Source organism: Myxocyprinus asiaticus, chromosome 9 (genome assembly GCF_019703515.2).
Source record: "Myxocyprinus asiaticus isolate MX2 ecotype Aquarium Trade chromosome 9, UBuf_Myxa_2, whole genome shotgun sequence".
In the NCBI taxonomy this organism is placed as follows: Eukaryota; Metazoa; Chordata; class Actinopteri; order Cypriniformes; family Catostomidae; genus Myxocyprinus; species Myxocyprinus asiaticus.
In genome coordinates this window covers 47859372-47873327 of record NC_059352.1, presented here as the reverse complement: position 1 = coordinate 47873327, position 13956 = coordinate 47859372, and the positions used below count along the sequence as shown (strand labels likewise).

The following is a 13956-nucleotide window of genomic DNA, read 5'->3' as shown; positions in this document are numbered from 1 at the left end:
TGTTTGGTCTGCTTTTGTTCCGTTTTTGTTTAGTTTTGTTTTAGTTTTGTTTAGTATAGTTTGGTTTTGTTTTGGTTTATTTGTTTTGGGTTTGTTTTGGTTTCTTTTGGTCTACTTTTGTTCTGTTTTTGTTTTGTTTTTATTTTGTTCTGGTGTTTCGTTTTTTGTTTTCTTTTGGTATTGTTTGGTCTGCTTTGTTCCATTTTTGTTTTAGTTTAGATTAGTTGTGCTTTGTGGTTTGGATTGGTTTGTTTTTATTTGTTTGTTTTTTGTTTTGTTCTGTTTTTTTTTTATTTTGTTTGATTTAAAAGAAACCGATGCCTTCTGTTTTAAAATTTTTACTCTTTGACCTGTAGATACTGTTGTGAACTACAAAGACCTGATGGCTGTAGTTCAGCTGGCACATAAAGCCGGTCCCAGTGTACGCCTGACCATGTGCAAGAGGGTGAGTGCACGTCATTCATTTCATACACACAAACATATTGTTATTGAAAATATGTAAACAAATACTGGCAGTGAAAAAAATTTTTTTAAGAGATTATTCACCCAAACATTTTAACTCAAAGCACATACGTTGTTTTTACTGTAGAACACAGGATTTAAATAAATAATTTAATATTGAATTAAATAATTAAAAGAAAAGACAGAATAACTTAAAGAATTTAATAAAAATGTAATTTAATGCTAATCTAAAGAAATTATTTAACAGGCTACTCTTTATCTATATAAAAAGACCACAATGAAGTGTAGAAGTAGGCAGTACGAGTCAGTCAGCAATTATATTGTAGCTAATGTTTTTTTTTTTTTTACTTAAAGGATTTCTTACAACTGGGCCTTGATTATTAACCAAACAAGTTTGAGTCAGGTCCGAGGAATCAAGACCAAGTCCATAACAGCCGAGTCCAGTGTCTAGTCTAGGTCTGAGTCCGAGTGACTCTCTTCATGTAGCTTAATTCAAATTATAATTGTAAACTCAACACTAGGACATTACAATACATCAATATTTTAAGCTTATTTTAACATTCACAACTAAGAAAAATCATGTGTCAGTATCAGGGTCGCAACTATCCATTCATGCATATAGTTGGACTCGAGACCATCATATCCGAGTCCTATTTCAGACTCGAATAACCGAACTCTGAGTTGTGCACTATACTCGTCTCCAAATGCAAAATAGAGTAACTATGCCAACACTAGCTTCAAAGCAACTTAGTTTTGAGAGTGGATTCTGCAGATTTCGTGGGATGTTTTCTAAGAATCTGAGCAAAGTTTAGCCAAACATGTCTGTCACAGGACATATCATATTCTAAGAGACCCAATTGTCAACTTAACTTTCCGGAAAAAAATAAAATCAATTTAAAACTCAAGTTTGCAAAAGAATGAAAACTAAATGTACACTAAAATGCAAACAATATCTACATAGAATAACAGAGAAAAAAGACTAACACGCATGCAAACATAGATGTATCAGCCACTCTTCAGTCTAGTTTCTCTCTCTTGCTGCAGCTGTATGCGCTGTTGCAGTGTCAGCAGGAAGCAGCGAGGCAGATCTCCAGGCAGATGTGTTGGCAGGACACTCTGATGCGTCTGTTTGTCCGGAGCCCTGGGAGCGACGGAGGTTCCAGTTCGGGCCGTGTCGGTGACTCAGCCAGTCTGGGGAGTTTCGAACTGAGTCGCGGCAGCGTAGGAAACCGTCTGGAGCCGCCTCTGGAGCGCAGAGCACTCAGTGACTGCGTGGGGAGACTGAATGTAGAGCGAGACAGCGTGTCCATAGACAGTCTTGATAATGGAGACCTGATGTCCCTGTCCGACACACAGGGGGACACGCAGACAACCAAAGCGTGGGCCGGGAAAGCAGGGGTCTTGAGTTTGGACCTGTCCCAGGTGCATATCTTCGATCACGGGGACAGCGGCAGTCAGACTCCTGGGAGCATGCCCAGCACACCATCTCCTCTGGAGAACGCCAAACCTTTCCCTGGAACTTCCTCTCTGAATGATGACAGCTTCCTCTTCAGTGATAATGTGTCACTGGGAGAGTCTTTTAACAGTGAGGTGAGGATACAGATCTGAAATGTGTTTCTGAGTGTGGGTACCGTAAGAAAAATAGAGATTCAGGTGGTGACTTTTGTACAAATTGTGCAGTCTTGTGTCAGTTGGTCTAAAATGGTGAAATGACAATTAGAGTGAAAAATTCATTTGAAAAGAGATAGGAGTAGGGTTACTATTATGGGCCGTTCAAATCTAGATGTGGCGCAACACATGTAACAGAACGCAGGTGTCTCGAAGTGAAAAAACGGCGAGATGCAGCACAATGGTCAAAAGTGTTTAGCGCATGTTTGCGTAAAAAAAAAACTATGGAAAACGAGCAAAGACGAACAAACAAATGCATTCTGTGTGAACAGCCCATTATGGTTCATATAAATGCTGCATGAAATAGAAAATAAGACTATAATACTCATATAATTATTTGTCATAAATGAGTATACACTGCAAGAAAAAGTATGTGAACCCTTTGGAATTAGCTGTTTTCTGCCTTAATTGGTTATAAAATGTGATCTCATCTTCATCAAAGTCACAAGTATAGACAAACACAATGTGCTTAAGCTAACAACACACAAACAGTTATAATCTTTCATGTCTTTATTGAACACATCCCATTAAACATTCACAGTGCTGTGGAAAAAGTATGTGAACTCTTGGATTTAATAACTGGTCAATCCAACTTTGGCAGCAGTAACCTCAACCAAGCGTTTCCGGTGGCTGCGGATTAGACCCGCACAACATTCAGAAGGAATTTTGGACCATTCTTCCTTACAGAACTGCTTCATCTCAGCCATACTCTTAGGATGTCTGATGTGAACGGCTCTCTTGAGGTCATTCCACAGCATCTCTATTGGGTTAATGTCTGGGCTCTGACTGGGCCACTCCAAAAGGATTTTCTTTTTTTGAAGCCATTCTGTAGAGGATATACTTCGATGTTTAGGGTCATTGTCCTGCAGCATCACCTAACTTTTACTGAACTTCAGCTGGCGCACAGCCACCCTGACATTACCATGTAGGATATCTTGATAAACTTGGGAATACATTTTCCCCTCTATGTTGGCAAGCGGTCCAGACCCCGAAGCATCAAAGCAGTCCAAAATTATGATGCTTTCTCCACTGTACTTTACTGTTGGGATGATGCTTTCATGTTGGTAAGCGGTGCCCTTTTTTACGCCATACGTAGTGCTGCGCATTCTTCCCAAACCAGTCTTAGTTTCATCAGTCCACAAAACATTTTCCCAGTAGTGTTGTGGAGTTTAAAGGTGGTCTTTGGCAAACTTAAGGTGCGCAGCAATGCTTTTGTTGGAATGCAGCGACTTCCTTCGTGGTGTCCTGCCATGGACACCATGCCTGTTTAATGTTTTCTGTAAGGTAGACTCATGAACAGAGATGTTAACCAGTTCCAATGATTCCCTCAAGTCTTTAGCTGTCACTCTAAGGTTCTTTTTTACCTCATTGAGCATTCTGCGGTGTGCCCTTTGAGTCATTTTGGCTGGACGGCCACTTCTAGGGAGAGTAGCCACAGTATTAAATCGTCTCCATTTATAGACAATTTGTCTAATTTTGGACAGATAAGCTCTCGAGATAACTTTGTAACCCTTTCCAGCTTTATGCAAAGCAACAATTCTTGATCGTAGGTCTTCTTAGATCTCTTTTACTGTGAGGCATGGTCCACGTCAGTAGATGCTTCTTTTGAATAGCAAACTCAAAATGTTTGAGTTATTTTTATAAGTCAAAGTAGCTCTGACCCACACCTCCAATCTCATTTCAGTAATTGGATGACAGGTTTGCCAACTCTTTATTCTAATTAGCTTTTGTTGATGTCATTAGCCTAGGGGTTCACTTACTTTTTTCCACAGCACTGAATTTTTAATGGGATGTGTTCAGTAAAGACATGAAAGATTATAATTGTTTGTGTTGTTAGCTTAAGCTCATTGTGTTTGTCTATACTTGTGACTTTGATGAAGACGAGATCACATTTAATGAACAATTAATGCAGAAAACCAGCTAATTCCAAAGGGTTCACATACTTGCCACTGTATGTCCTCAAAACGTGGGGTGATGGTGGCAAAACACTGTCAACTCTGTCGATGTTTACAACCAACTGCATTTAATTAACTGATGTAATACTCTTTTGCCGCACAGCGTACGGAGGAGGAACTGTCGCATCTGCTGTTGGACATCATGTTGTGTGTAATGTGGAGGGGCGTGGAGGGCTCAGATGATGCTGCCTGGCTGGAGAGGGGACAGGTGTTCTCCGCCCTCACTAAACTGGGCACTGCCAATGAGCTGCTGCTGCCTGCTGACCACATCAAACTCAGGTGAGAGGAATCTCACCTGAACAAAACGTTGCTGTAGTTATTGCTATGCCAACCGTCGCAATTTTAGAAGTGACTTTTGTTTCCATACAGATTTGGCCCGCTAATGAAACCCGCTGATTCTCAAAACTTTAAAAAGAGACAAATGGTACAGTGGGACTATTTTTTTTAATTTTCTCTCTTCCTCTTTCTCAAGTCTAATGGAGCGGATGTTGGAATGGGCGGTGACAGACAACCGAGAGGCGACGGCCGCCACGTTACCTCAGCATACGGAGAACGCTGTGCGCCTTCTTCACATAGTTCAAGACTTCCTGCAGGCCGAGGGTCTGGTGAATCCAGCCCTATGGACTGAGAAGGTTCTGGAGGAGACAGTGTCTCTGATGGATGGGCTGATGGTGTGGTACACCGCAGGGACTCAGTGGCTTCAGCTGTCTCAGGTGGGGCTTCGGCTGCTGCTTGGTTTCATGGCGCAAGAAGATCCACAGGTGAGAAAGACATCAGGTTTTGTTGTCGGGTGCATTGAGATGGATGCTGATATTGGATTATCAATATCAGTGCACATATACTGGCAGGGTCATAACCACTATAAACAATATTCAGTTTAATGATCGATCAGTATGTGTGTTTTTTTTTTTATTTTTTTTTTTTATTGGATGATTCTTAACAGTGTCTAATAATTGGGATGCTTGATACATCAGTGATCATGTTGGTATCTGCCATTATTATTATTATTATTATTATTATTATTATTGTTGTTGTTGTTTATTTTTTAATTAAAAGCATTGGTCTGATTAGGCCAATAATAGAAGCAGATAATATTAAGCCATTTTTATCCCAATTCAAACAGTATACAATTTTTCTTTGGCAAGTTTTATGAGCACACAAACCAGTTATCCAAACCTTTATGCCTGATTTCATTTTATATAATGTAGATTAGAGAACGGAATTGGAAAAATAGCAATGTTTTCAAAACAGCCTTCTGAATACACCCTTGCCTGCAGTTGTTCAAACGATCAGATAGTCCCACCCTCTATAGTCACAGCTCACACCATTGGTTGAGTAACGTTGTTGGGGTGGGTCTAAGCGGGTCGCTCAAAACACGCAGAAATATTTATAGTGCCACAGAGACTCTCTGCAAATTAAGCTGGGATAGAAGAAAGTATTTTAACGCTGAAAAGTAACATGATTCAGCTTTTAATAAAATGCAGTATTTTATTAATTATACATTCATTTATATTAATAATTTTAATATAATTTAGTGCTAAGCTATGTGTTTAATGCTATTTTTTTATTAAAATTATATTTAATTTGTATATAATTAATATTTTAGATAAAAACAAATATAGTTATGTTTACATAAAAATGAGCAATGTATTAAATTAAAGATTAATTATATTAATAATTTTAGTATAATTAAGAGCTAAGCTTTACTGTCTATCTGATGCACTTTTAGTTTTTTTATTAATTGAATTGAATTTATATAAGTTATATACACATATACAGTTGTGGCCAAAATTTGAGCAAATATGAGCAAAGAAGGCTGTGAAAAATATGTCTCTATTGTTTATCCTTTTGATCTATAATTAAAAATATTAACAAAAATCTAACCTTTAATTGAAGTAAACTAACTGAAAGGGGGGTCTCATAATTAAATTAATATTTTTCTCCAAAACATGTTTTCCACAATTATTGGCACCCCTAAAAACTTGTATGAGTAAAATATATCTGAAGTATTTTCCCATTCATATTTTACATTTTCAGTACACCTGGGTGACTAGGAACATGAAATTGTTCAGCCATGACTTCCTGTTTCACAGGGGTATAATTATGAGGTAACACACAAGCCAAATTCCCTTAATCATCAATCACAGTGGGTTAGACTAAAGAATAAAGTTCTGATGTGCGGCAAAAGGTTGTTGAGTTTCACAAAATGGGAAGTGGCTATAAGAAAATAGCCAAAGCATTGAAAATGCCCATTTCCATCATCAGGGCAATAATTAATACGTTCCAATCAGATGGAGATGTTAAGAATCGACCTGAAAGAGGACGTGTGTCTATATTTTCTCCACGCATGGTGAGGAGAATGGTTTGAGTGGCCAAACATTTTCCAAGGATCACAGCTGGAGAATTGCAGAAATTAGTTGGGTCTTGGGGACAGAAAGTCTCCAAAACTACAATCAGATGTCACCTACATCACAACAAGTTGTTTGGGAGGGTTTCAAGAAAAAAAGCATCTGCTCTCATCCAACAACAAACTCAGATGTCTTCAGTTTGCCAGACACTACTGGAACTTCAAAAGGGATCGGGTTCTGTGGTCAGATGAAACAAAAATAGAGCTTTTGGCAGCAAACAACAGAGATGGTTTTGGCGCTCACAGAGAGGTAGCCATATGGAAAAGTATCCCATGCCCACTGTTAAATGTGGTGGTGGATCTTTAATGTTGTGGGGCTGTTTTTATGCCAGAGGTCCTGGACATCTTGTTCGGATACATGGCATCATGGACTCTATCAAATACCAACAGATAAAAAATGAAAATCTGACTGCCTCTGCCAGAAAAGCTTAAAAAAAATGAGCCCTGGTTGGATCTTCCAGCAGGACAATGATCCAAAACAAACATCAAAATGGTTCACTGCCCACAAAATCAAGGTTCTGCCATGGCCATCCCAACCCCTGACCTGAACCCCATAGAAAACCTGTGGGGTGAACTAAAGAGGAGAGTCTACCAGCATAGACCTGGGAATTTGAAGGATCTGTAGGTTAGATTTTTGTGAATATTTTGAATGAAATATCAAAAGGATAAACAATAAAGACATATTTTTCACAGCCTTCTTTGCTCATATTTACCAAGGGTGCCAATATTTTTGGCCACGTTTTGTATATACACACACACGCACATATTGTTTAAATTATATTTATCTTTAATAGGTTTTTACAGTTCTGTATTTGATACTCTTAACTGTTGAGTTAACATTGAGAATAGTAAACACACTATCCTTAAAACATCAGCCTTACTGTATGTACTAGAAATTTGCAGTGTTTCTAAAAATACTGGTACCGGCGAGTGCCAAAAAGAATGGTACTTGACAATACTTGTATTTGATCTTCAAAAAATGGTATCGATGCATTTCTAGTTCATATGTGAATCTATCAGTGTCTTCAGAAGCAATATGATGGGTGTGGGTGAGAAACAGATCAGTATTTAACTCCTTTTTTTATTCTATATCTCCACTTTCAAACATCCCTTCAAAGTGCTTTCCTCACCTAAGAGGCTTTTTGTTTTTGGTGATTCGCATTCTACGTTCATATATATGTATATTTATGCATTTGGCTAACGCATTTATCCAAAGCGACTTACAGTGCACTTATTACAGGGACAATCCCCGTGGGGCAACCTGGAGTTAAGTGCCATGCTCAAGGACACAATGGTGGTGGCTTTGGCAATCAAACTGGCAACCTTCTGCTTACCAGTACTGTGCTTTAGCCCACTACGCCACCACCACCCCAGTGTGGTGGCATATCGCCACATACTGGGCTGGGAGGAGAATTTATTGTGAAAAAGGACTTAAATATTGATCTGTTTCTCACCCACACCTATCATATCACTTCAGAAGACATTGATTAAACCACTTGAGTCATATGGATTACTTTTATGCTGCCTTAATGTGCTTTTTGAGCTTTAAAGTTCAGGCCACCATTTACTTTCATTGTATGGACCTACAGAGCTGAAATATTCTTCTAAAATCTTATGCAGTAAATGATGAGAGAATTTTCATTTTTTGGTCAACTATCCCTTTAAGTGTTTATTTCTTCACTTGCCTCTTTCTGACAGGTGTGCGCCATGGCAACGGCCAAGCTGAATGGCATCTTGCAGATGAAGACAGTGGATTCTCAAGATGAGGCGTGCTATCTTCTTGGTCGTGTGGAGGGAATCCTCAGGCGATCTGTGAGCGAGGAGCGGATGGAGGAGACATACTCGTTTTTAGTGCCTCTACTCCGGACCCTCCTGTCTAAAGTTTATAAACTCTTGTACATGGAGCTGCACCTCCCTTCACTTCCAGACACCAACGGAAGCCCCTCCTTCTTTGAAGACTTCCAGCTGTACTGCAGTTCGCCAGAGTGGAGGGTCTACCTCGATAAATATGTAAGAACCTTTAAGTCGTTTACATTTACATTTATTCATTTGGCAGATGCTTTTATCCAAAGCGACTTACAAGAGAGGAAAACAAAAGCGATTCATCTTAAGGAGACAGTGGTATGAAAAGTGCCATACTACAAAGTTTCACTAGCATCAGAATAGTATTCAAAACAGATTAAAAGTGCAACAAGAATTTTTATTCATTTTTTATTTTTTATTTTTTTATATGACTGGTTAAGTGCTCATGGAAAAGATGTGTTTTTAGTCATTTTTTGAAGACAGCGAGTGAGTCAGCTTCACGGATGGAGTTGGGAAGGTCATTTCACCATCGTGGTATGATGAAGCTGAAAGTCTGGGAAAGGGTTTTGGTGCCTCTTTGTGTTGGTACAACAAGGCGACGTTCCTGAGCCGACCGCAGGCTTCTAGTGGGAACGTAGCTCTGCAGAAATGATTTTAGGTATGCTGCAGCAGACCCAGTGACTGTTCTGTATGCCAGCATCAGAGCCTTGATTTTGATGCGTGCATCAACCGGCAGCCAGTGGAGAGAGACAAGGAGTGGTGTAACATGCGCTCTCTTTGGTTCATTAAAGACCAGACGTGCTGCTGCATTCTGGATCATTTGCAGGGGTCTAATTGCACATGCAGGGAGGCCTGCAATGAGAGCATTACAGTAGTCCAGTCTAGTTATGACAAGTGACTGAACAAGAAGTTGTGTGGCATGTTCAGAGAGAAAGGGTCTTATCTTCCTGATATTGTAGAGTGTAAATCTACATGATCTTGCGGTCTTTGAGATGTGGTCTGTGAAATTTAGTCTGTTGTCGATGGTTACCCCTAGATTTCTGACCGTTTTGGAAGGCGTTACTGTAGTTGCACCCAGCTGCACAGTGATGTTGTGTTCAACAGCAGGGTTGGCTGGGTTGAGTTGCAGGTGGTGTTCCTTCATTCGAGCAGTCACTGTGGTGTCGTTGGGCTGGAAAGACAAGTAGAGTTGCATGTCATCAGCATAGCAGTGGTAAGAGAAACCATGTGCCTGAATGATGGGTCCCAGTGATGTTGTGTATATAGAGAAGAGAAGTGGCCCAAGCACTGATCCCTGAGGTACCCCAGTAAGTAGCTGATGTGTCTTGGACACCTCACCTCTCCAGGCTACCTTGAAGGACCTACCTGAGAGATAGGAATTAAACCAGTCAAGCACAGTTCCTGTGATGCCCAGCGAGGAGAGGGTAGAGAGTAAGATCTGATGGTTGACTGTGTCAAAGGCTGCAGAAAGGTCCAGCAGAATCAGGACGGATGAACTTTATTCAGCTTTCGCCTGTCTCAGCGACAGACAGCAGGGCAGTCTCGGTGGAGTGTCCACTTTTGAAGCCTGACTGATTGTCATCCAGCAGCTTGTTCTAGATCTGCTGGATCATGGATGAGACTAAAGAGTATTCAGTATTTCCTGCTTTTAATGTTGTTTTCACGATTGCTAGGTTTGACAAATTCTAATGATTTTTTTTTTCAACCAATACTGTATTTTGTATTGGTTTTTACAACCAATATTGTTTTTTTTTTTATTTTTTATGTTGAAGTGTTCGATAACTGATTTACAGAACCAATATGTTTAATAATTGTTTTGCATATTTAATTTAATTTATATTAAGTGTTTTTATTTATTTATTGCATAATACTATCCATCATATCGGTTATCGGCAGTGACAAATATCTGCTGTACTTTTTTGTAAAATTTGTATTGGTGCCGTTTTTATCTAATACCATGCAACATAATGAATTGCTGTTACTTTATTATATATAAAATTGTGTAATTTATTATTAAATAAAATGCAGTATTTTATTAATTATACTTTTGTTTATATTGTTATATATAACCAATACAATTTTTTTTATTCAGCTGAAGTGTCCGATAACCGATATACAGAACCGATATTTTTAATAATTGTTTTATATATTTAATTTGCTGTATATTGTGCGTTTTTATTTTTTTGCATAATTTTGTCCATCATATAGGTTATCGTCAGTAACAAATATCTGCTATCGTCTTCAAATTTCCATCTGTGCTTTTTTTATTTGATACCATGCAACATAATGGATGCTTTTACTTTGTTATATATACAAATTTGTAATTTATTATTAAATAAAATGCAGTATTTTGTGTTAATTATACTTTTGTTTATATTGTTAAATGTAACCAATATCTGTTTTTTCAGTTGAAGTGTCTGATAACCAATATTCAGAACCGATTTTATAATTTAATAATTGTTTTATATATTTTATTATTACGTTTTTTTAATTCAATGTTTGCGCAATGGTACAATCAGTAGACTTCAACAATAAACGCAATATGCATTTTTAATTTTTCAAAGAATATAAATATTTATAGCATTTTATTTTAATAAATAACACGAAATCAGTGTGCAAAAGTTTTAGGTACTTGTGAAAATTTGGATTTTAAGACTAAGATTTTAACTGCAATGAACGTTACATTTATATAGCGCTTTTCAGACACTACACTCAAAGCACTTTACACAGTGAACAGGGGACTCTCCTCATCCACCACCAGTATGCAGCATCCACCTGGAAGTTGCGACGGCAGCTATAGTGCGCCAGTACGCTCACCACACACCAGCTATTGGTGGAGAGGAGAGAGTGGAGTGATACAGCCAATTAATTGATGGGGATTATTAGGAAGCCATGACTGATAAGGGCCAATGCGGTGAATTTGGCCAGGACACCGGGGTTACACCCCTACTCTTTTTCAAGAAGGGTCTTGGGATTTTCAATGACCACAGAGAGTCAGAACCTCGGTTTAACGTCTCATTCGAAGGACGGTGCCTTTTTACAGTATAGTGTTCCCATCACTATACTGGGGCATTAGGACCTACACAGTCCACAGTGTGAGCACCCCCTACTGGACTCCCTAATACCTCTTCCTGCAGCAACCTTAGTTTTCCCAGGGGGTCTCCCATCTAGGTACTGACCAGGCTCAGCCCTGCTTAGCTTCAGTAGTCAACCAGTCTTGAGCTACAAGGTGATATGGCTGCATATATACAGTATATATTTATTTGGTCACGGACTGAACCGCATTTCACATGAACCGAACCCCAGATCCCCTTTTCAAGGGGTTTATTGTTGTGGCCAGAGTTCGGAAAACAGTTTCACCCTAGTTTCAAATGAATCCAATTTTTATTTATTTTTTATTTTTGAGTGGATTTTCTCCCCTTTTCTCCCCAATTTGGAATGCCCAATTCCCAATGCACTCTAAGTCCTCGTGGTGGCGTAGTGACTCGCCTCAATCCGCGCATCTTATCACGTGGCTTGTTGAGCGCGTTACCGCAGAGACCTACCGCATGTGGAGGCTCACGGTATTCTCTGCGGCATCCATGCACAACTCACCACGTGCCCCACCGAGAGCGAGAACCACATTATAGCGACCACAAGGAGGTTACCCCATGTGACTCTACCCTCCCTAGCAACCGGGCCAATTGGTTGCTTAGGAAGCCTGACTGGAGTCACTCAGCACGCCCTGGATTCAAACTTGCGACTCCAGGTGTGGTAGTCAGCGTCTTTACTTGCTGAGCTACCCAGGACCCCCATGAATCAAACTTTAAAGAACATCAAATACTTCCTATTTTCTGGATCAAGCTTCTCATGATCTTATTATTTCTAATGGTTTTGAGTCAACATGAAATGCCGTTCGCAAGCCATTTTACTTCTGTAATGACATACTTATGAGTGAAATTGTAGGACGGAACATGATTATATCCATCAGGAATTTAACAGATCCTGAAAAGTGGTCATTATATGACTGGTGGTTTAAGGCCAGGGGTGATAACAATAACAACAAGCATAGTTTTGTTTTTAGAAATTGGATTAATGTGCACCAATAAATAATGCACAATAAGACCAGGAGCATTTTTAGAACATAAAGACAAAATGGGATCAATTTTGATTTCATGCTGAAGGTATGTTTCATATTTTCAAACATGTTTAACCATTTATACGTTGTAATAGTTTTGCTTTATGATTGTCTTCGTCAGATCATCCCTTATATGAAGCAGTATGAGATCGAGACGTTCAGTCAGGGGCATGAAAACATGGCTCTGTACTGGAAGGACTGTTACGAAGCCTTCATGCTCAATCTACACCGCAGAGACCGAGAGAGAGGAGAGAGCAAGATACGCTTTCAGGTTAAACAGAATATGCTTGCATATCAAATTTCCAATTGAGTTGGAATGTAATGGAGAAAAACGAGATGTAAAGGCATCAGATGTCAACGTTCCTTCTATATCTCACATATGCATACTTAAAAACATGTTGTTTTTTTTTTTCAACTTTAGGAGCAGTTTGTGGAGCCATTCAGTCGTCGTGGGCGACAGGAGAACTTGAGGTACAACAGCATGCTGAAACAAATCCACACTCAGAACAGCGCCATCCTCAGGCAGTGGAGAGCAGCGCGCAGAGGACTCTTCTGTGAAAGAGGACCATGGGTGGACAAGTGAGTGTTTGGAGATATAACTATATGTACGCAGATGTTTTTAGAGGTAGACCGAAATGTCGGTTATACCAATTAATTGGTGCCTATAGTTGGTTTTTGGAAGTATCGGTTATCAGCAAAAATCTATGCAGATAGTTGCAGATAGTTTTTTTTGTTCCTCAGTGGCCTCTAGAGGTGAAACAAAAACAGTCACTGACAGACAATATTCATTCACATTTTTATACTCACTTCAATGCAAATGTAGTTATTTTGATTAGTTAATCATGTGTTCTAAATTGAAGCGAGGGCAAGAAAAGAAAAATGAGACTAAATGAAAACATACCATGTCAGCACATACACTGTGTCTCTAGCTTTATTTCTTATGAATAATAATATGTAGCCTCATCTGGTAATATAACAGTGCTGTGAAAAAGTATTGACGTCTTCTGTTTTTGTGTATATACTAAATTGTTTCAAATATTCAGGCAAAATCTAACACAAAGGCAATCTGAGTAAACACAAAATACAGTTTTAAATGATGATGTTATTTATTGAAGCAAAAAAAGTTATCCAATACCAACTGGGCCTGTGTGAAAAAGTATTTAGTTACTAAATCCCCAAATCTTTGAAACTGCATTCATAATGGGGTTCAGCTGGAATAGACACACCCAGGCCAGATTACTGCCAGCCCTGTTCAATCAAATCAACACCTAAATAGAACTTTTTCAGCAGCATGAAGTTGGCTAAAAGGTGTCACCCAGTAGCACACTATGCCAAGGTCGAAAGAAATTCCAGAAATTATGAGGAAAAAGGCGATTGAAATACATCAGTCTGGGAATGGTTACAAAGCTATTTCAAAAGCTCCGGGACTCCAAAGAATCACAGTGAGGGCCATTATCTCCAAATGGAGAAAACTTAGCACAGTAGAGAACCTTCCCAGAAGTGGCCAGCCTTCCAAAATTCCTCCAAAAGCAGAGCGACAACTC

General features: G+C 39.1%; 1 protein-coding gene across 2 annotated transcripts in view; it reads left to right on the top strand.

The window, feature by feature from the left end:
- LOC127446248 (neurobeachin-like protein 1) overlaps positions 1–13956 on the top strand; it is a 120084-nt gene that overhangs the window by 70609 nt on the left and 35519 nt on the right. For both annotated transcript variants that reach the window (XM_051707005.1, XM_051707006.1), the window contains 7 exons: positions 357–445; positions 1507–2052; positions 4189–4364; positions 4558–4846; positions 8191–8502; positions 12534–12683; positions 12834–12991. In XM_051707005.1, coding sequence (XP_051562965.1) covers positions 357–445; positions 1507–2052; positions 4189–4364; positions 4558–4846; positions 8191–8502; positions 12534–12683; positions 12834–12991 — 1720 coding nt within the window. The remainder of the gene's footprint in view (positions 1–356; positions 446–1506; positions 2053–4188; positions 4365–4557; positions 4847–8190; positions 8503–12533; positions 12684–12833; positions 12992–13956) is intronic.